We start from the raw sequence: 21,696 nt of genomic DNA on the forward strand, positions 1-21,696 counted from the left end.
CAGTTCTTCCCCCCCAGTAGGTGCACCATAGCTCTTGCAAATGCCTTCTGGAAAGAAACCCTAGCCTGCTTGCAAAGCCTGGACACTGGCCATGATAACACATGGTGATAAACAATTTAACGTGTGTGTATGCGTATGTTGTTAAACCATCCTTTTAGAAGTGTTTTAATTTTACTTTTTACTTCCTTTAGAGGCTGAGTGCTCCTCCAAGGAACCACTCAACCATGGGAGTGTTCACCTAGCCCTCAAAAAGGAAGATGACAAGTCCCAGCAATACCCCACCATTTTCTAAATTTTATGAGTCGGATGTGCAACAAAATGATGTGGTACTGAGAGCCCCTGTTCAGTATTCCATACAATCATGTCTTCTTCTGGGGTATTCCATTCCCCTGCCCACCTAGTTTTCAGGATTCCACCCCCCTCCCACCCAAAAAGACACTCAGCATTCTGTTGTGATTTGAGTATTCTCAGTCCTTCAATGAACTGGAGGTGTTTGTAGAGGGGGGTGTCCTGTTAGGCGCCCCCCAAAAAATATTTTTTGTACTTCTGTAAATCTTGGAGTTTCCCCAAATATTCTCTTTTGCATCGATTTTGCCTATAATTCTGGTCAGTGGCCTAGTTACCCACTTGGGTGCCTGGGGCAGGGCACACACGAGATGGGGCAGGGCGTGTGAGAATTCCAGTGCCCAGGCCCCGTTCCACTCTAGTGCCCTGCAGGCCTGCGTTGCTCTTTTGAGCAACATGGAACCTGCAGGGAGTCCACCCGCCGCCTCCCCCTTGGCTGTAGAGCCTGCAGGTGCCCGAGCTACCACATCACTCCCAGGAGAGACATGTGGCTCAGGCACAGTAAGTGCTCACCCCCAGATTCTGTGGTGGTACTCACCAGCTTTATTTACTATCAGAAGGAATGCTAGGGAAATGCTCTCCCCTCGCTAACACGGTGTGGATCTTTCCCTTCCTGACCCTTGTAAAAACCCATGGTTTGTTGGTAAAACCCAACAGGTTACCCCCCCCCATACACACTATAAAGCGTTTACACAATATTCTGCTGTTGCCAATGGTTTAAGGCTAAGGTAAAGATAAGAGCACACACTGGCTTTGATCATTATGTTGATAACCCCCAAGAATTAACAAGCAAAGCCTCAAACTTGGATGCAGATGTTTAACACTGATTTTTACCAATGTCTCTTATAGGCAATAAAACCTTTTGTGCAAAGTATGAGCACCACTTCCCCCAGCAGTGTTGAGGAGGATACAACTGTCCTATCTTGAAATTTATATACCAACCATACACTACTGGAGTTTTGCACAGTTCTTTTTTTTTTTTAATTCAGAAGAAAATAAACTTTACTAGAAAACAACAGTGAGTGGAATTCAAAGTAGTGTTAAGGAGATCGCTCCCATCACTGCAAGTATTTCTGCTTCTCCCTCTCCTCCCCTGCCCCACGCACTGTTATGAGGGTTCTCCTCACCTCCCAGAGCCAATTTGGGGAGGGGGTGAAGCTGAGAGAAGCCCTTTTGCATTGGCTGATGTCCTTGCACTGGCTGCTGCTAGTTCTGCCATCCCAATTGCAGATTTGCCTTCCTCGTTATTCCATTTTGTGTCTTTTCCTTTTTTCAAGTAGTTATCTACTTGCCAGTCAAAGTGTTGGAGAGAAAGTTGCTTTGGGATGTTGAGCGGAGATAAATCATATTCCTGAAGGAGACCTTGGGGAGCCTGTTCATCGACAGGCTGGAATGTTACATCTGCTGGAGAGGCGGACGGGTCATGTGTATCAATCTGAGCAGCATGTGATGTTGAGGGTACATGGTTCTCCAAGGCCAGATTCCCCATACATTCACTGCCTACAGAGGAACAAAGCGTTCTTTCTGCATCCCTTTCAAACCAGGACAATGTATTTGTGTGTTTCAATGTCACAGTTGCCTGGCATTTTTGACACTGATTGACACCACTGCCATTCAGCTGATGTTTGGAAGATGTCGTAGATTCAGACGTTATTGCTCTCTGGCTCTCAACGTTTTCTTGTTTTGCCGTTATGTCTTTTTGGTCCTCCTCAACACAGCCAGATTGAGAGCAAGGCACAGCTTTCTCCATGGGCTCTGGGCAGCTTTGCTGGGAAACCTCTGCATCACAGCCATTTTCACTCTCACTGCTACATATTTCTTCGGGGTCAAAGCAAACCCCTTTGGGTACATGGTGAGAGATACTCAGTTTCAGCTGTTTGGAGGGCCTTTCCCACTTACTGTTTCCTTGCTGCATGAATATTTTCACTGATTCGGGGACTTTGGACTCCAGTGGTGTGCAGTTTTTAGGGGTCAAGTATTGTTGGAAATACATCTGACATTCTTCTTTCTTTACCACCGGGATTATAGAGCAAGGCTTTAGCCAAGCTACAAATTCCAGCAACTCTTGGAAAGATGAGTGGTCTGAGTAGGGAACAACGTGGATGTCAGGGTGCTGGAACTTCAGCGGCCGGCTGGTAGGGAGAACAGCTATGGTCGGATGGCTCTGGTTCCAGCAATTCATATTTGCTTGGCGGATTTCTGAAAAATCCACAGCATGAATCCTACCCATTCCTTCCTCAGAAGTGAACACATCCTCCATCTCCAGCAGTTTCATAAGTTCCAGTTTCTGGGGACTTACCACAATCCAGGTGCCAAATTCCTTGGCCAGTTCCACCAACAGCGACTCTTTTCCTAAACTATAAGTACCTAGAAGAGGACAAAGAACTGTAAGCATTTCAAAGGCCAGACAGCATGAGGCACAGTGAAGTTTATTCAGCAGCTAATAGTACCTTAATCTCAGGGTTTCTGATACAGCAGCAGCTTAGCTGTTACTCTGGAGTTCAAGGCTGCGTATACACTATATCTTTAAAGCACATTTTGAACACAATCTTTTCCTCAAGAATTCTAGGCGCTATTGTTTACCTCTCAGAGAATACAGTGGTACCTCGGGTTACATACGCTTCAGGTTACATATGCTTCAGGCTACAGACTCCTCTAACCCAGAAATATTACCTCGGGTTAAGAACTTTGCTTCAGGATGAGAACAGAAATCGTGCTCCAGCTGCACAGCGGCAGCAGGAGGCCCCATTAGCTAAAGTGGTGCTTCAGGTTAAGAACACTTTCAGGTTAAGTATGGACCTCCGGAATGAATTAAGTACTTAACCTGAGGTACCACTGTAATCATTCCCAGCAACCCTTAAACTACAGTACCCAGAATTCATTGCAGGAATGTACCTGGTTTAAAGGTATAGTGTGTACATTTCCCAAGTAATTCTACCCTGTTCCCAAGTGAGTGCCTGCCCCAGTGGTTAACGATCCTTGCGCTACTAAACCCAGCTATGAATTTATCATCCAGATTTTATGGATTCACATCCTTCAGAGTAATTCATTGTACAGGATCGATTTTCACATATGAATTTGGGGGAGATGTGCTTGTAAACCTCACTTGAAAAAGGTAAGATTTCTTTAATGTCCTAAGATTAAGGATTCCCAAACTGTGGCTCAAGGACCACCAGCAGTCCACAAATCCAGGTAGTCTGTGGAATGTCTGTAAAAATACAAAATCATACAGCATTTAGCCTAGCAAATTGCAATTGCTACAACAGGCAGAAAAATCTTGAATTGGTTCATAAAGACCCTCAGCAAATTTCAAGTGGTCTGTGGGGGATAAAGTTTGGGAACCGCTGCATGAGGTCCATACTTGTGTTCCTTTCTGAACAGCCACTGAAAATTCCAGTGTGTTAGCCACCCTGTTCTTCTATTTTTCTATTCAGTAGTTTTGAAACTGTGCCTTAACCAACACACAGATGGAGAACCTGTTGCTGGACTGACTCCAGCTCCCATCAGCCCCAGCTAGCATGGCCAAAGATCAGGGATGTGAATTGAAATGAAGCAACATCTGGAAGGCCTTGAGTTCCTCACCCAGTTTAAGAAACATCTTCCAAATCTATTAGGACTGCTTACCAATCTTAACCTGGTGATGGGGGTGGGCTCTGATAACCTCTTTGATCTGTTCAGTGGCCTTTTGCCGGGATGGTATGACAATATCGGGGTGGCAGTTGGTATTGTCCAGGTAGAGGCTGCTGATAAGCTTTGAGTTCTTCAGAGCTGGTTCCTGTTGCAGGCTGGGAGTGTAGCGGAAATCACCTGGTGAGGCACAGATGTCACATACCCGTCAGGGGAAAGCCACTTGAAGGGTTAAAATGGAAATTACGTTTAAAGTTCCAAAGGACTAAGCTAAGGATAAAGCCAGCTTCTTTGGTTACTGTGGAAGAAGTTGCTGCAGCAGAGTTTATTATTAACTGTTTCTATACAAATTTCAAATCTAAAATTATTGCTTTGTTCCCCCTTGTGATACAACCAGAGTAGAAACCCAGCCAGATAGGTGGGGTATAAAAAAGAAAATAATAGTAATTATTATTATTATTAACCATGTGTGGCTAGTAGGCCTGGGCAATATATCAATATGGAGGAGGAGCAGGCAGAGCCGGAGCAGCAGCTGGCTGACACGTTGTCACTAGAAAGCATTACAGGCCCACCATCTCCCAGAACCAGGTGGACCTTAAAAGTAGGAGAGCAAAGAGCTCAAAGACAGAGGGCACTTAGCAACACCCGTAGAGGTGGTGATGATGATGAATGAGGAAGTGGGAGAGAAGGGGGGGGTGGAGATTCACTCGGAACAACCCCATTATCCACGAGGTTGGGTTCTATAGCCTCTCTCTGTAAAGTCTGAAATAAAAAAGGACTGTAAGAAACTTTCTCCCTCATCCGCCTCTGAGCTGTGACCTGCCACAAACCACTGTTGTAAATCTATACTGTCTTGCTCTTCCTCTCCCCTGGAAAGGTCAGGATGGGAGGCTGTCTTCACCACTCCTCCTCTTCTGCCCAGCCCCCGACTTCTTAACAGACTAACATGGCTACCGGTCCCAGGATATGGAAGGCACATGAGGCCAGCACCTTGCTGAAACTAAGGTCTGGTTGGTTGCTACCTAGCTGGAAACCACGTCTTGGTTCCATATTCCATGACACAAGACAGGCAAGGGGTGTTTCTGCCTATCTATCTCTCTGTGTGTATTTCATATACAGTCATACCTCTTGTTACGTTCGGTTCAGGTTACGTCTTTTCAGGTTGCGTCCCGTGGCGACCCGGAAGTACCAGAAAGGGTTACTTCTGGGTTTCACCGCGTGCGCATGCACAGACATGCAAAATGACATCACGCGCATGCGCAGAAGTGGTGAATCGCGACCCGCGCATGTGCAGACGCGGGGTGCGTTCCTCTCAGGTTGTGAATGGGGCTCTGGAACAGATCCTGTTCGCAACCAGAGGTACCACTGTATATATAAGCAAGTAATTTTAAAAATAACTTCTGGAAATAGGCAAGGTGTTTGTACTGAGAAACAAATTAAGAGATAGCAAAGAGCACAGAGGAAAATGTTAGATGTCTCTCCTCAACATACCTGTGTAAAGGATGACACCAAAGTAACCTTCAAACAGGAACATGACAGATCCAGGACAGTGGTTGGCATCTATCAGGGTCACAGTCATGGTCTCTCTCTGCATCTCATCTAAGGCCAGGACATGGCTGTCTCCAACTTCCAGAGGGTGGATCCATTTTTCAGCCACCTAAAAACAGAATGAAGGCATGGCAGAGTCAACTGTAGGTCTCCCCTAAGTTAAAGTGGTGGAAGATCAAACAAGTGTGTGTAAAGATCTACCTTCAGTCTAAGATGCAGAATTCGACCAGTAACCGGAGAACAATAAATAGGTCGGTTCCACGTGCTGGAAAGCCCCACTGTATGGTCACTGTGCATGTGAGAAAGAAAGAACAAACGAGCCCTCCCAGCTTTTCTGATATTCCAAAAATCCACCGCAATGGGTGTGCCTGCGATGAGAGTTCCGTTCATCAGTCCAGCTCCTGTTAAAAGAAAGGGGGAAATTCTGAATACCAAAAACAAACAAACCACCACCTCAGAAAAGTCAAGGGTGGATGGGGGCATCAATAAAACTACTAACGGCCTTAGAACTGGATAAACAAGAAATAAAAACTGAGATACATGTTTTAACAGGAATATAAAAATTCACAAATAGAGAGATAAAAAGAAAGACAGGGGTTGGGATAGTGGTGCTTACAACCTGATCCTTAAATGTATTCTGAAGTCCTACTAAATTTTAGCAGCTGGTAATTACTTAATTTTCTAAATTCAGGGGAGGTTAAGGCGTAGTTTTATCACTGCCTCCTTCAAGCAGGCAGGGACTGCCCTCTCACACAAGTATGCATTCATCAACTGTCCCAGACAGGTGTGCTCCCTCTGCTAGTTTTTATCAGCCACAAGGGGCAAAAGGCCAAGTGGTTGCTCAGAACAAACCAAGCACCCTGTTCACATCCTCAAGCGTTACCGACTAAAACTCAACCAACGCAACAGGATGCAAATGAGTCACAAACAGCTACCTTTGGTAGCTACCACATCCTTCAGGCCAGACTGTGAGAATGAGAAAGGGTGGGAAGAGGACTGGCAAATAAGATTATAACAATATGAGCTCCATAGGATAGAACTTTGATACAAACTAGTATGACGGCCTAACAATTTGGATTGAGAAGCATCAGCAGGTAAGAGGAGGAAGCAGGATAGTTGCAAGGGGGACTCTAAAATTACAGGAAGGAACTGTACTGGAGTGATTGTACAAAGGACACCTACTACCCTTTGGAACTCCCTGCCTATGGATACCAGGCAGGCACCTTCACTGTACTCTTTTCAGCGCCTGCTAAAAACATTTCTATTTACACAAGCCTACCCAGCTGTTAAGGGGACACGGGTGGCGCTGTGGGTAAAAGCCTCAACGCCTAGGGCTTGCTGACCGAAAGGTCGGCGGTTCGAATCCCCGCGGTGGGGTGCGCTCCCGCTGTTCGGTCCCAGCGCCTGCCAACCTAGCAGTTCGAAAGCACTCTCGGGTGCAAGTAGATAAATAGGGACCGCTTACTAGCGGGAAGGTAAACAGCGTTTCCGTGTGCGGCTCTGGCTCGCCAGAGCAGCGATGTCACGCTGGCCACGTGACCCGGAAGTGTCTTCGGACAGCGCTGGCCCCCGGCCTCTTTGAGTGAGATGGGCGCACAACCCTAGAGTCTGTCAAGACTGGCCCGTACGGGCAGGGGTACCTTTACCTTTACCTTTTTACCCAGCTGTTAAGAAAGTTTTAATCTTTTTTTAGTCTCTTCTTGTAACTTTCCCAAAGTTTTAAGTCATTCTTAATTTTATCGTTTTATGTTTGTAAACGGCTTTGAGGGTGCATACATTTTAATAAAATAATACACGTTTCACATCCGGTCCCAGAAACGCTTGCCCACTTCGCTCCGGAGCTCTCTCGGTCCTGTCTCCCACCCCAAAAACCAAAAACTTTAGCGAGGAGTAAAGGGAGCTTACTGTGCTACTTTGTAGGCCTTCGGCACAGACAGCAGGGAAAGGGAACGGGCGTCTCCCTCCCGTTGCTAAAATGCTTTGCAGTCAGCGGGTTGAATCGGAGCGCCGGTACTGGAGAGCTGCTTTCATTTTTGCTTGCAGGGAAGATCGCCAGGCTCCCCGCCGTTCGGATCTCCCTCTGCACCGTCGGATCTTCCCGCCGAAGAAATCAAAACAACTCTCCCGCTCCCAAGGCGCCAAGGTATTCGTTGAAACACAGCGCTTCCTGCGAAACGGAAACGGGACTGCGCCGCATGCTGGTGGAGACCGGCTTGCTCGGAAGCAAATGCCCCGTGTCCTATAGTTTGGAGAAGCGCGCAGGAGTAGATGCGCATTTATTACCGAGCAGCCGTTTGTTCAGCTACTCGGTGCGTAAAAGAAATCTGCCCGGGAATTCCGCTGGCTGGAGGCGAACCCCTTTGGTTACTTTGGGGGACGGGTCACCTCTGGGAGGGGAAGGAGGGAGCAGCTGCCTGTAAGGAACAAATAGAGTAAGGAGAAATAGAGTTTTAGTATAGCTGTGGCTTTACTATCCTTGATGGTAACAACAAGAGAATATCCTTGTTTCTTGAAGCGTTAGTTTCCACCCGCCTAACGCGCCCAGAGTTTAGGCATCACTGTGCCGTTCCGCTCCCATTTATTTCCTAAAGCCTAGACCAACCCAGGTAGGCATTTCACAAGGGAGAAGTCTTGCTTCTTCTTCGCCTTGAGGGCACTTCCAAAACAGGAGCCTTTTTCAAAGCGTGAGAAGGCAGGAAGCCAGCGTGGTTTAAAGTGCAAGCGAGCTTTCCTCCGCTCGGCTTCGCGCTCGTTCCTGCCGACGCTTTAACCCGGCGCTCATGGAGGCCGAAACCCGGAAGGAGTCGGGAGAGAACCAGGAAGACGCCGGCCCCTTTTGTTGGTCGGTGTGAGACTGAGCGGCCGAGGGCGGGCGAGACTCGCGCCAAGGTACGTGGGGAAATCGACCGACGACCCTGGCCGGAGCCGATGTCCCGACTCCCGCCCCACCTGGCGGCTGCTTCCTTCCTTCCCCTCTCCGGCAAAGCCCAGGAACTTGCACGTTGACTGCTGCGCTGGAACTGCTAGGCTTCCGAGCGCGGGGAAGGGCGTTACCCCAAGGCGCACTTTACGCACAAAAGGGTCCCATGGTGAACCCCTGAAATCTCTAGGTAGAGCTGGGACAGACCCTCTCCTGAAAGCCTGGGGAGCCACTGCGAATTATTGGGCGATAGAACTAGTAGGCATGTTTTGGCTGTATGGCATCTGCGGTACTTCTGAGTGCCAGTTGCTGAAGAACATTGTTTTGTTTCTTTATTATTGCATGCTGCATTTACACCCCAGTTTTCCTCCAAGGAGCTCAAGGCAGCATACACATTCTCCATTTTTTATTACATTTATATATCACCCTCCATAGGAAGATCTTGGGGAGGTTCACAAGATAAAACTGCAGGGTAAAAGCACAAATAAAAATAACAAAAACAGAACATTAACTCCCCCCAAAACACATTTAATCTTTGCATCCCTGCGAGGTAGGTTAGGCTGAGAGAACACGTGACTGGCCCAAGGTCACCAAGCTTCCTGGATGAGTAGGGACTTGAACCTGGATCTGCCCAGTCCTGGTTTAGCACGCCCAACTGGCTCACGATTACTCCAACCTGTCTTACTTCTAAGACTGATTCCCAGAATGTGGAAGGATATTTCATGGACTAGAACCTAGGAGGCCAGGGTTAAAAACCACTCAGTGAAGTTCCCTGTGTGACTTTGTCTTGTTGAGAACATAAGAGACTGCCTTCTACTGAGGCAGACAATTGGTCCAACTTTCTCAGTATTATCTGACTGGCAGCAGCTCTCCAGAGTTTCAAACAGAGTTATCTACCAGGAGATGTTGAGATCGAATCTGGCACCATTTGCATGTGCTCTACCATTAAGCCAGAGCCCTTCCCAATAGTAGGACAGAGCTGTTGTCCTTATCTTCTGCCACCGTGACAAACAGGTTACTGTACCAAGTTAGGCCCCTTGTTTGATCTGGAAGGGTTCTTTCTATGTTCTTACTACAGATTTTTCCCACAGTCTTTTCTCCCTAGGTGTTTAGGAGCCCATCCGAGATGCCATACTTAGGCTCAGAGGATACAGTGAAGGAGCTGAAGAGAGCACTGTCTAACCCTCATGTGCAAACTGACCGTCTCCGCTACAGGAATGTTATCCAGCGAGTGATCAGGTCTGTGGCCTAGACTGCTACTTGGGCAGTGTAGTTGGGGCTCCCAAAATGCTGGGTGCTTTTAGTTGCTCAGATGCATATGAACTGAGTATCTTCTGACCCTAGTAAGGCTGTTGTTGTTGTTGTTGTTGTTGTTACCTTATTGGTTAGTAGGTTCATGCTGACATACCATGAAGCCAATTAAAACAACCAAATGCAGACTACTAATTAAATGGAAATGGAAACGAAAGAATTGGCAGTATTAAGCAGTACTGTATATAAATTATTCAAATAAAAAAAAATGCAACCGCATTCTTGTTATATCTTATTGTCTCTTGCCATTATTGTTATATCTTAGGAGTTTAAAGTAGGCTGATACTTTATGTAAACCACTTAGAAACTCTGACAATTAAGTGGTATACAAATGCTGTAACTGATAATAAATACATAGATGCTGTGCTTAAATACTTTATCTCTTATTTGCAGGCATATGACCCAAGGTGTAGATGTGTCCAGTGTGTTTATGGAGATGGTCAAAGCTAGTGCCACAGTCGATATTGTTCAGAAAAAGCTAGTGTACTTGTATATGTGCACATATGCTCCTCTGAAGCCCGATCTGGCTCTTTTAGCTATCAACACCCTTTGCAAAGACTGCTCAGACCCCAACCCCATGGTTAGGGGCCTCGCCTTGCGAAGCATGTGCAGTTTCAGGTAACAAAACTCTAAGTGGAGTGGTGCTGCTTGTTTTGGCCTTCACTACAGGCACTTATGGGGAATAGAACTTGTGTCATTCAGGAGTGGGAAATCTATTTCAACCCAAGGACCACATTTCCTTCTGGGAAACTTTCCTGGGGCCACATGCCCCAGACCAGAAGCAAAAGTAGGCCGAGCAACGATTGTTAATTTTACCTCTGTACATAGCTTAGTTTCAACACCCACATCCCACTTTCCTATATCCAGACAAGCAAGAAGTCTTGTCTGTGTTCAAGGGCACATTCCAGCCAGGCAGAAACGCTTGAGCATGGTGCAAAGTAGGGCTGCTGAAGGGTGTGGCTGGGGAGAGTCCTTAGGTCCAGATATAGAGGCCTGTGGGCCTGGGCTTCCTCATCCCTGTGGCTTAATGACATGAGCCCCTAAGCATGACCAGTCTTAAGTTTATGAGCATAAATATGGTCCTCTCACTAGTTCTGGGGTGCAGATCCAATGCTTGATGAATGGAAAGGAGGTACATTCCCACACTGCTTGGTGTCGTCACAAGGGAGGGGTTCTGCTGCCACAGTTCACTGCTCTGTTTGCCAGGGATTAGATGCCACTTTAATTACAAGGTTTTGTTGGGCTGGTCTAGCTAAATCAGCTTTGTGGAATTGTACCACCAGCTGCATCTTATTAAGCAACAAGGGGCTTCAGGATTATAAATGCTTACTATGCAATAAAGTGTGGAAAGACAAGGAATTAACATGAGAAGTAGTATTTTGGGGTGACTTTCCCCCTCAGCTGACTGAAGCCATTTTAAAGCGGTTTGTGCATAGAACAGAAGTCCATCTCCTTTTTTATTCTTTTTTATTCACTACACATTTAAATTAAAACATTAGACATAATCATCAACATTTAGGATTTCCCAAATCCTTAAGACTTCCCTCCACCCTTCCATGGTTTCCATTTTCAATCTTGTTCAACTGCATCATATATTTTCCTCTATTTTTCTTAAACTAATCCATTTTTACCTTAGTTTTTATTACATTACAAGCTTTACCCAAATCCTGCCAAAGTTTTTAGCTGTCAGAAGTCCATTTCCTTGTCTTATCTAACTATTGGAAGCCTGTCGCAAAGCAGCAGTGTCTGTTAATGTAATGAATGGCAGGTTGCGGAGTAACATAAAATACACAAACAAGGATTTAGGAGGAGTTGGAACATGATGGCCCTTTAATATTCCTAGGATGCCCAGCATACAGGAGTATATCCAACAGCCAATCCTGAATGGTTTGCGAGACAAAGCCTCCTATGTAAGGAGAGTCGCTGTCCTTGGATGTGCAAAGATGCAGAAACTGCAAGGGGACTGCGAAGTGGGTAAATATGCATGCTTATTTTTCAGTCTATTTAATTTCCCCCAGTCTCACACAAGAATAAAAACAGGAGCATGTCATTTTGGTGCTGTAATGCAGAGACCACAGCATGGCTGCTGTGGCATAGTTTCACTGAGCCCAGAGCCCTTGGAGGCGGGATACCACTTTAAGAATGTGTTTGCCCTGCTGGTTGGAACTCTCCCTATCGCCAGTCACTTGGCAGCAGTACTTTGCAAGAAGCTAGCATGTTATTGAGAGGGTTGAGTTATTTTGTTACATGTTCATGCACATAACACCACCGCTGCTTGCAAGAGGCACTCTCCTAGGCAGATGATTATTGCATTAGAGTTGGGGAAATTCTCTTAACTTCCATGCTTTTTACAGATGGTGCACTAGTTAATGAGCTATATAGTCTGCTTCGTGACCAGGATCCTATTGTAGTGGTGAATTGTTTGAGGGCGCTAGAGGAGATCCTGGCACACGAAGGAGGAGTTGTCATCAACAAGCCCATTGCCCACCATCTTCTCAACAGGTAGGTTCTTCCCCCAAACTGTGAAGTCCATTGTGCTTTGCTTGTAGATTCGCAGAAGTCAACTGCCCAGCAATTGGTGACGTTGGTATGTCACTCAGCTGTTGCCCTTCTCTTGCTGTGTGAAGTTGCGGAAATGTATATGAATTGTTTTGTTGCTGTGCGTTTGTGCTAGTGTATGTTTTTGTGTGTGAAGTAAGCCACCTTGTGGATCATTTAAAATAATAATAATAATAATAATAATAATAATAATAATAATAATAATAAATTTTTTATTTATATCCCGCCCTCCCCAGCCGAAGCCAGGCTCAGGACGGCTAACAACAATAAAACAGTACAACACAACACAACACTCTAAAACCATTCATTATAAAATTAATTCAAATCAAACCAATGGCAACCATTGGGCCAGAGCTCCGCGAAGATTGCCGAAGGAGGGAGTCAGGCTGTGCCCTGGCCAACGGCCTGGTGGCCTTATGTATTTTACATAAGGGAAATGGGTGGTTAAGGGAAATGGATGGTTACCTTGCAAATTCTGATTCTGCTGAATAGTACTTGGTTGGCAATCCAGTTTGGGAAATGGCAGGTACAGCACTGAGAACTTGCTTGTTGTGGGTCTTGCTAGGAAGGAATGATTGGATATTAGCTGAGGGGGAGAAAGCATTATTTTGAACCTATGTTTGAATCTTGGGGGGATTTTGAGATGCCATTTATAATCTGATGCTGGTAATGTAACGATAAAATAATTTTAGAATTTTCCTATGAAGGTTTTCTTCAAGCATGTGAGTCATTACTTTCTTAGGCCCTGCCCCACAGTTTCCTGCACTTAAATGTGTTGTGCAAGTATATGGGTGTGAAACTAACAAGTATCAGTATCAAAGGCTACTAAATCACTCTTACCTTTTTCTTAGTTCACCTCATGAGGGCATATAGGTATGGAATCTTAGTCTTCTGTCCAATAATTTTGCCTTCTGAAAACCCAAAACTTAATATTTTGGGTTAATTGTGTTATTTCTGTTAAATATTTGCATGGTATTTTGGGTTTTTTTTATATTGCAAGAGAGTTCTCTGCAGTGGAGAAGGCGTTCTATGAATGGATTCCTTCTCCCACTCACTCTGCTAGGCAAGACCAATCAGAGTTGGACATGTGGACGACTGAGCAGAAGAGCCAGCCTTGCCTTCAGTGCCTTCCTACTCAGTTCCAGCAGGCAACACTGGGATGGAGATCCCCCTGTTTTTTTATTAGCAGCAGTTATTTTGGTATCCACCAAACTCTTCAACCTATTTTACCCTCTCTCCTTTTCAGTTCCCTTTAGGGAAGGAAGAGTAGTTGTCACACCTGCTACAGAAAACCTCTTGTTCTAATTAAAACATAACAAGTAGATAAGTTGAGATAAGTTGAGACACTATTTTTGCATGCCTAAATTGTAAAGTAAGTGCTGAATTAGTTTTCCAGCAGGTCTCTCAGACTCTGCCTTACAAGTGGTGGGTAAAGATGCAAGTCTAGGAAATAATTGGCCGGCAGATGGTGGAAGCCAAGCGAAGGTATTGCAATTAGCAATTCCAATAGCCAGTGTTTCTTCTCTTGGTAGGATGCCTGACCTAGACCAATGGGGACAGAGTGAAGTGTTGACTTTCCTCTTGCGCTACAATCCCCGCTCTGAAGAAGAGCTCTTTGACATCCTTAACTTGCTGGATGGATATCTCAAGAGTAGCAGCTCCAGTGTGGTGATGGCTGCCACGAAACTTTTCTTAGTGCTGGCCAGAGACTTTCCGCACGTGCAGGAAGATGTGCTGGTGAGAGTGAAGGGCCCGCTCCTGTCTGCTTGCACCTCTGAGAGTCGGGAACTCTGTTTCACTGCCTTGTGTCATGTGCGCCAGATCTTAGACAGCCTTCCTGGCCATTTCAGTAGCCACTACAAGAAGTTCTTCTGCTCATATTCAGAACCGCATTATATCAAGTGCCAGAAAATGGAGGTTTTGTGCAAGCTGGTGAACGATGAAAATGTGCCACAGATACTGGAGGAACTAAGAGATTACTGCACTGACGTGTCAGCAGAGCTTGCACAAGGAGCAATCTTTGCCATTGGTAAGTGAGCTAGCAGGATTCCTCCATGCAAATAAATGTTCTCTAAGACTGGGTGACAGAAGGACATACGCTTTATTTGCCAACGCCTTAGAAACTGAGAAAAAGATTAAGACCCTCAGAATAGAAATAAGTGAAACAATCTGTTCCATAGTAGTTTCATAGTTTCATGGTTGAAGTCTTAAAGGCATGTAGTCCAAAATAACTTGCTGAGGTTTACCAGTGATTTCAGCAATGCTGCTGAAAAGGCAAACATTTATTGCTTCTCTTGATAAAGTTCATCTGAGATTCTTCTGATAATACGTGGAATTGAATTCTCAACAGTATACAGGATAACATTACTCATGTTCAATGAGAACTCAACAGCATAGCCATGTGCATATCTACTCAGAAGCAAGTCAGTGTTCAGTGGAGCTAGTCTGAGGACTGCAGATTTATTTAACTTTTTAGTTCTGATCTAAGTAGTTGGGAATTTGGGGGATTAGACACAACATTCAAGTCAAGGCTCATCTTGTTGGAATTTGCCCCATTGCTAACAGCAGCATTTTTCTGGCCTGTAGGGGATGTGTTATTCTTCTGAATTTTTAAAATTCTTGGCAATAACCCAATTTAGTGGTATCAGCTTCCTCTTTCTAAGTATTTATTATGCCCAGAAATTCTTTGCTGAGTTTTCTGCATTTGTTTTATTCAATCTTTTCCCTTTCTTGCTTTTCTGTTTATGGCCCGGCTACTCTGTCCCTTCTTGGCTGCAATAGAAACCCTGCCCAGGGAGCAACAAAACTTAACAGTGGTGGGCCACCAACATCCACAGTTCTGCCACTCACGCCTGGAAAGGGGGTGGGATAGGCAAACAATTTTCTTTACCAACTGAGCTGGTGCAACGATCAGGCCTGACTTGGGATTGATGATGCCATTGTGTGAGAGAAACAGGGCCAGCTCAGATACAGTGGATTTTGTACCCGCTCATTCTGCCCTGGCCCCAGAGATTAGCAGACCTGGCTAGAGGGACACCTCTGCCAATCAAACCGTCTCGCCCACATGTCCAGCATAAAGGCGATTTGGATTGCAGTGTTAATCTATGAAAAACAGCTTGTTCCCATTTCTTTGAGATGGTCTCTAACAACCTGCTTGTGCCTCTTTTATTGAATCGTTTTTCTTGTTCCTTGTGCACACTGATCTCGGAGCTGAATCACTTGTGCTTATGTTGTTATATTTCTGTATTAAGACAGGCATTTAGAAATACCAGAACTTGTTGGTGATTCATTGAGTTAAGAAATTGCTTAGGACACCCTCCCCCCCCCAAAAAAGAGTCTTTGCCTTTTTTGTCTCCTAGAAATCTAGGTCCAGCCCCTCTAAAGAATATACTTCCAATATATCTACATACAAGCCTTATTTTTTTAGAAAATCTTGTTATCAAAAAAAAAAAAAATGAAGTGAAAAATGTTCTCTCCTTGGTAACTTGATATTTGGGATATGTGAAATTATTCTATATGGTGCCACAAAAGAGTTGGAACACATTGGATCACATTCATGATAGCAGTACTGTTTTTTTCTATTTCCTTTCCCCCCTTTTATTTGTTTATTAAATATTTTGTTGATTTACAAAAGTGATAGTAGTACTGTTGATCCATTCCAGGCAGTGAGATAGAGCTTCATTCAGTGCTAGTCTATACATGTGGCATTGGCAGGGCTACTAATGGTACTAATTTGGGCTACTGAGTCTGAATAGCCATGTACTTTGCTTGGGCACAGCAGTGTTCCAGGGACACTTCCCATCTTCCTGGCTGAGTGCTCAAGCACCAAACTGGAAAAAAAGGGCAGCTTGGGTTTGAGAAAACTAAATAATTTTGACTGAAGAAAGAAAGCTGCTTCTTGCTCCATCTCAACTCTCATAGAGGGAATACGTTACAGTGGTGTTACTTGGATAAAAGCTTAAGTTGAAGCTGCCTAACCAAAGCTTGGGTTGTTTTGTGGACTTTACAGGCAACATTGCAAGGACCTACACAGAGCAGTGTGTGAGGATCCTAACAGAACTCCTTGAGCTGAAGCAGGAGCATATAACTTCAGGTAACTATCTCCACCCTTCTGATTGAGATTTGGTTTCCGCCTTACCATTCGGTGGTCTACAGAACACAACTGTGCTATCTCCATTGCAGTTTCCATCACTGTACCATTCCTTACTTGTGCCTCTTTCACGTGATCACTCTTTGCTTCCTTTTCTTAAAATTATCACGTGCTTACAGATGCTGGATAGATTAGACTTCAGCCGACATTGGCATTCTTGTAAACTGGAAAACAGTGTTTGCTGTATCTGGGTTGTGTGAAGAATTGTTTGCTTGAGACAAATACCCCAAACTATGCAGATGAAACATGAAAGTGTTCATAAAGCTAGAGCAGAATGCTATGGCCAGGATAATTTCCATACACCAGTGATGTAGATTTGTAAAGGTTTTGTTTTTCTGGCTAAAATGTTTGTAAAAGTTGGAAATTATATATATGTGTGTGTGTGTGTGTGTGTGTGTGTATGAGAATGAATAAAAAAGTTTACAGCAGGTGTTTAAAAGTTGAAACAGATGGTGCCTGCTGTATCTCTGTTGGCAAAGCATTCCACAAGACTGATGATGCTAAAGGCTTGGTTTCTTGCTGTCAAATGGGCCTTGCCAACTCAAGGAACTTAGGTTCCCATTACATGTCAAAGAGATCAACAACTATATGACTTTCCGTAGACATCTGAAGGCAGCCCTGTAACATCAAGTTTTTTAAATGTGTTTTTAGTGCTGTGAGTTAAACCACAGAGCCTAGGACTTGCCGATCAGAAGGTTGGCAGTTCGAATCCCCGCGACGGGGTGAGCTCCCATTGCTCGGTCCCTGCTCCTGCTAACCTAGCAGTTCGAAGGCATGTCAAAGTGCAAGTAGATAAATAGGTACTGCTCCAGCGGGAAGGTAAACTGCATTTCTGTGCGCTGCTCTGGTTCGCCAGAAGCGGCTTAGTCATGCTGGCCACATGACCCGGAAGCTGTACGCCTGCTCCCTCGGCCAATAAAGCGAGATGAGCGCTGCAACCCCAGAGTTGGCCACGACTGGACCTAATGGTCAGGGTCCCTTTCCCTTTATCTTCTGATGGAAGCTGCTCAGAGTGGCTGCGGCAACACAGTCAGATGGGTGCGGTACAAATAATGAATTGTTGTTATCTTAGTGTGTATTAATCTTGCTTGCTATGGTTTTGTGTTTAACTGTTTTATTCTGGCTTTTAATGCTGTCTGTTTCTTAAGTATTGAAATTGTTACTATTGCGAACTGTCTTGGAGGCCTCTGTTTGGACCAAAAGCTCATATAAATTGTTCTCATAAATATTTTTCCCCCCCACACTGTAGCTGTAGTTCAGGTGTTCCGGGACCTGGTGTGGTTGTGTCCGCAGTGTATAGAGAATGTGTCCCAGGCTTTGGGTGGCTGTGAGGAGACCATCCAGGACAGTGAGGTAAGGACAGTGAGGTCTTTTTGTAAAGGCAGAGAATGGTACTGATGGAATGACTCAGTTGAGGGCCTGTTAGAGTTTTACATGAGCCAAGAGAGTTGTGAAATGCAACTTTGAATCTAGAATTGTCCATGAAAACCCCTTAAGATTATGCTATTGGGAAATCCAAGTTCTAATTTCAAAACATTCTGGGATCGTATCAGCCTGCCCTCTGTCTTGTAGGAGGTCTGCACTATGTCTTTCTTCTTAGGTGAACTGTGTATATGTGGTCTATTTGCAAAAAAAACTATGGCGCTTCAACTTGTATTGTGTTCCAGAAATGTAAGGTGAGCTGCTCCTGTACAGGAATGTTTCCATGTAACCTCTCTGCTTTTCCAGTTCGGTCAAGGTAGGGCTCCTGATCGAAGCATTCTAGAGTTATGCATTGATATGAAAGCAAAGGGCCAAAAGGGGTATCCTTCCACCTTTTGTTAAAGTGAGAAAGCAGGGAAGAAAATATTTAGCATTTGGCTAACTCAGAAGCAGTTGGCACAGCTAGGTGTGCAGGAGCAGGCAGGCAAGACAAACGCTTTATTGATTCAGTAGTGTGTAAACTTAAACTGGGTGAAGGGGTAACCATAGGACAGAGTTGCATTTTGCAATGTGGATACACTTTCAGAATCTTCAAATCAAAAGGGCTGCAGTATATGGGATTTGAATTACCGGGTGAGGCAGCCTCTGAACCCACTTCACTCTGCAGAGATCTGCTCAACCCACCACTCTCTGTGACGGTCTGTGAACATTTATGCCCCTAGCTCTTGGTGGTATAAGTAAGGGGTTCTAAGTGAGATAGTGTGGCCCTGTCTGTGAAGTATTCTGGTTTTTTCTCAGGGCAAGCAAGCACTGATCTGGCTGCTGGGGGTACATGGAGAGAGAGTCCCCAGTGCCCCCTATATTTTGGAGGATTTTGTAGAGAATGTGAAATCAGAGACCTTCTCGGTTGTGAAGCTGGAACTGCTAACAGCTTTGGTGCGGCTCTTCATAGGACGTCCAGCTGAGTGTCAGGACATGTTGGGTCGATTGCTCTATTACTGCATAGGTAAGTACAAGCCTTCCAAGATGTCTGCTGTATTATGAAATAGGCCGATGCATCTCTCGTGAGGATGAGATGTATTGAGAATTGTCTGACAAACTTCAGTTCTTTAAAAATTCATAGATTTCAATGTTAGACTGGTGTACGTTGAATCATTTCTTTCCTTGCTTCCCTTACTGCCAGTATCATATACCCAGAGGTGGTAAGGCTATAGAGGCAGAGGTCTATGCAGCCCTTTAGCATGGAATCGCTAGGGGCTGTGATGAATAAAAAGTCTGTGTCATGGTGAACAATAAAAATAAAACAGCACATCTTTATTTCATCCAGAGGAGGAGAGAGACATGGCAGTTCGGGATCGTGCTCTCTTCTACTATCGTCTTTTGCAAGCTGGCATGGAGGAAGCGAAAGCGATCCTTTGCAGCCCTACATCTGATCACTCTCTGAGGTTCTTGGAAGGGCAGGCTGAAGGCTCTGTGAATGCGTGGGCCTCTGACTTTAACTCACTGGTGCCCATATATGGCAAAGAGCAATGGGCAGCCATGACAGCCAGCCGGGTTACTGGCCTTCCCCATGCAGATTCTCCCTCTGAAGATCCCACAACGGTGGATGAAGGTAATGGATTCAATTGGCCATTTCTCTGGGCCATTTCTCTGTTTTCCTGAATTAAAACCAGACCCTCCGTTGAATGATGATGCTTTAGGCATCTGACACTGCTTGCTTGATGCTGTCTTACAGTTCTGATGTTCCTGCTGGATGTAATGTGATCTGTGTTGCCTAACTCTGGCTTTTGTTTCCTGTTTTTTTCAGAGCCCCTGATACCGGAAAAGGAAGAGGAGGTTCCTTCTGTCGACACCAGTTCGAGCAGCCTGATTCTCAGACCAAGCATGTGCATGACTGCTGAGCAGTTTGAGAGGACATGGCTAAACCTGGGTTTGGGCTGCCAGCAAGCTGTTCCCTGGCAGGAAACTGTGCAGCCAGACACTGTACAGGCTGCACTTCAGGTTGTCCATATCCAGACTATTGCTATGAGCAAGGCTGGTTCCCCGCTGTGGAAGGCCTACCTTGTTGCCCAGGATGATACAGGCTGCCTTTTCCTGACAGAGCTGCTACTTGAAGTGGGGGCTGCGGAGATGCAAATGTTGGTGAAGCAGAGTGAAAACAAGCCAGAGGCACTGCAGGCCTTCATCTCAGTCTTGAAGACTGTGTTGGGAACAGTGGCGGGATTGATATCCTGATTCTTTCAGACCACTGATACGGGTCATGAACAGGATGAGACTTAAGTCTGTTTGCATATGGCATTCTTCAGATCATGCTGCAGCTCTTATGAACTGTTTGTACAGGAGAGGAACACTTCCTCGCAGGCTGAGCGAGATCCAGATGCTCAGTCCCACTCCCTTATCTTGGAATATTTTGGTGGGAGCTGCTGCTTGGCTTGACACCAGAGAAGAACAAGCAAGAGGGTGGGGAATGCTGCTTGAAGAATGCTGGTTTTATGTTACTTTGGTTCCCGTAGTGGATTTGAGTGATTTTTATTTTGAGAATCTTTTGCAAGCTGCCTTTCAGAGTGGATTGGGCCTACTTTGGATAGTTTAAAGGGGTCGGCACATTCCCAACAATGGGTTTGATGCATCAATCATCTTTAAAGATCCTCTTTTAAGACTTCCTTTTCTCCTCATTCCCCCACCAGTCTCTACTCCCATGAACTCTATTCACCCATTAATGTTGCAGAGCCAGATGTTTCCCCAAAGGATTCAGAATTGATAGAAGGGGATGAGGAATATTTAATCAGAATGAAACGTGTACAGAAATGGTGCACTATGATAGGTGCATGGTCACAGCCCTGTGGTATCAATTGTAGAACCTTCCGCAAAGGTTATGCACATTTTTTAGCGGAAAGAATTGGTGGAACCGTTTAAATGGGAAGCTTGAGTGGGAAAGAAATGGAAGGGGAGGGAGTATCTTCAGACCAAATTTGAGGTACACACACTTTTGCACAAAAGTACAGCGGTCTAAATAGGAACATGTATCCCTGGGTCGGATTATCTATTCTAAGATAAATACATCCACTCTTGCAGTTTTACCTGAAAACTTCATGGCTATGGTTTGAGCACAGTTTACACATGCCTATTAAAAAACAAAAGGAAAAGACTAACCCACAAATGACTCTGGATAAAGCATTAAAATCTGATAGTACAGTAGAACATTACTGACTACATGGTGGGGGGGGGGGGTTAAAACCAGGCCAGGAAATACTGAACAACAAAAGTAATAAATGACTGGTGGTGGTAAGACATGGTGGTAAGATTTATTTGGGATCTTGAAAGCCTCCTCAGGCTGCGCAATCATATCCATACCTAGGAGTAAGCCCTGTTGAACTGATTGAGGCTTACAACAGTGTACACATGTGGGATTGCGTTGTGACACAGAACAATTAGTACTAAACAGAGTTCTGTATTTGTATTTGCACTCCAAACTTTACTCATTATAGATGGAAATTGAAATATAAAATGAAACATAAATCTCTTGTTTAGTGTACTGTGATAGTCTTTATCTGCTCCATATGCACATTTTGTTCCTCCATGTCTAACATACTATTTGGTTTGGAAAGATCTCAAAGTTGAAAAGAGTGATTTATTTAGGGATACAGTATTATATTACTGTATTTTTCGCTCTATAAGACGCACCAGACCACAAGACGCACCTAGTTTTTGGAGGAGGAAAAAAGGGGGGGAAATATTCTGAATCTCAGAAGCCAGAACAGTAAGAGGGATCGCTGCGCAGTGAAAGCAGCAATCCCTTTTGTTGTTCTGGCTT

At 44.9% G+C, this 21,696-nt stretch overlaps 2 protein-coding genes across 5 annotated transcripts; one reads left to right on the plus strand and one right to left on the minus strand.

The window, feature by feature from the left end:
* Window positions 1–1,316: 1,316 nt before the first annotated feature.
* DCLRE1B (DNA cross-link repair 1B) lies at window positions 1,317–7,566 on the minus strand. Its single transcript, XM_083444427.1, has 5 exons — window positions 7,426–7,566; window positions 5,722–5,921; window positions 5,464–5,629; window positions 3,970–4,152; window positions 1,317–2,712 (listed from the first exon to the last, which is right to left on the minus strand). The coding sequence occupies exons 2-5, from the start codon at window positions 5,908–5,910 to the stop codon at window positions 1,469–1,471; spliced, it is 1,782 nt and encodes a 593-aa protein (XP_083300553.1). The 5' UTR covers window positions 5,911–5,921; window positions 7,426–7,566; the 3' UTR covers window positions 1,317–1,468.
* Window positions 7,538–21,417, plus strand: AP4B1 (adaptor related protein complex 4 subunit beta 1). Of its 4 annotated transcripts, none has more exons than XM_083444352.1 (11): window positions 7,538–7,663; window positions 9,532–9,679; window positions 10,145–10,369; window positions 11,595–11,725; window positions 12,106–12,253; window positions 13,843–14,339; window positions 16,320–16,403; window positions 17,710–17,813; window positions 18,681–18,888; window positions 19,210–19,494; window positions 19,690–21,417. In XM_083444352.1, the coding sequence occupies exons 2-11, from the start codon at window positions 9,567–9,569 to the stop codon at window positions 20,115–20,117; spliced, it is 2,223 nt and encodes a 740-aa protein (XP_083300478.1). In that variant the 5' UTR covers window positions 7,538–7,663; window positions 9,532–9,566; the 3' UTR covers window positions 20,118–21,417. The 4 variants fall into 4 exon arrangements, with proteins under 4 accessions (XP_083300478.1, XP_083300479.1, XP_083300477.1 ...); XM_083444353.1 differs by lacking the exon at window positions 7,538–7,663 and adding an exon at window positions 7,704–7,829; XM_083444351.1 differs by lacking the exon at window positions 7,538–7,663 and adding an exon at window positions 8,293–8,409.
* The last annotated feature ends 279 nt before the right edge of the window (window positions 21,418–21,696 follow it).

Source organism: Podarcis tiliguerta, assembly GCF_965153285.1.
Source record: "Podarcis tiliguerta genome assembly, chromosome: 6".
Taxonomy (NCBI): domain Eukaryota; kingdom Metazoa; phylum Chordata; class Lepidosauria; order Squamata; family Lacertidae; genus Podarcis; species Podarcis tiliguerta.

Bases quoted from the DNA above. Each gene is read 5' to 3' on its own strand.
- DCLRE1B (XM_083444427.1), bottom strand. From the start codon at position 5,910: ATGAACGGAACTCTCATCGCAGGCACACCCATTGCGGTGGATTTTTGG. The intron at 4,153-5,463 runs GTATGTTGAGGA...GTGCCTCACCAG, and splicing joins TGGTGTCATCCTTTACACAG to GTGATTTCCGCTACACTCCC. The intron at 2,713-3,969 runs GTAAGCAGTCCT...GTCCTCTTCTAG, and splicing joins CCATCACCAGGTTAAGATTG to GTACTTATAGTTTAGGAAAA.
- AP4B1 (XM_083444352.1), top strand. From the start codon at position 9,567: ATGCCATACTTAGGCTCAGAGGATACAGTGAAGGAGCTGAAGAGAGCA. The intron at 14,340-16,319 runs GTAAGTGAGCTA...TGGACTTTACAG, and splicing joins AGGAGCAATCTTTGCCATTG to GCAACATTGCAAGGACCTAC. The intron at 18,889-19,209 runs GTAAGTACAAGC...TATTTCATCCAG, and splicing joins ATTGCTCTATTACTGCATAG to AGGAGGAGAGAGACATGGCA.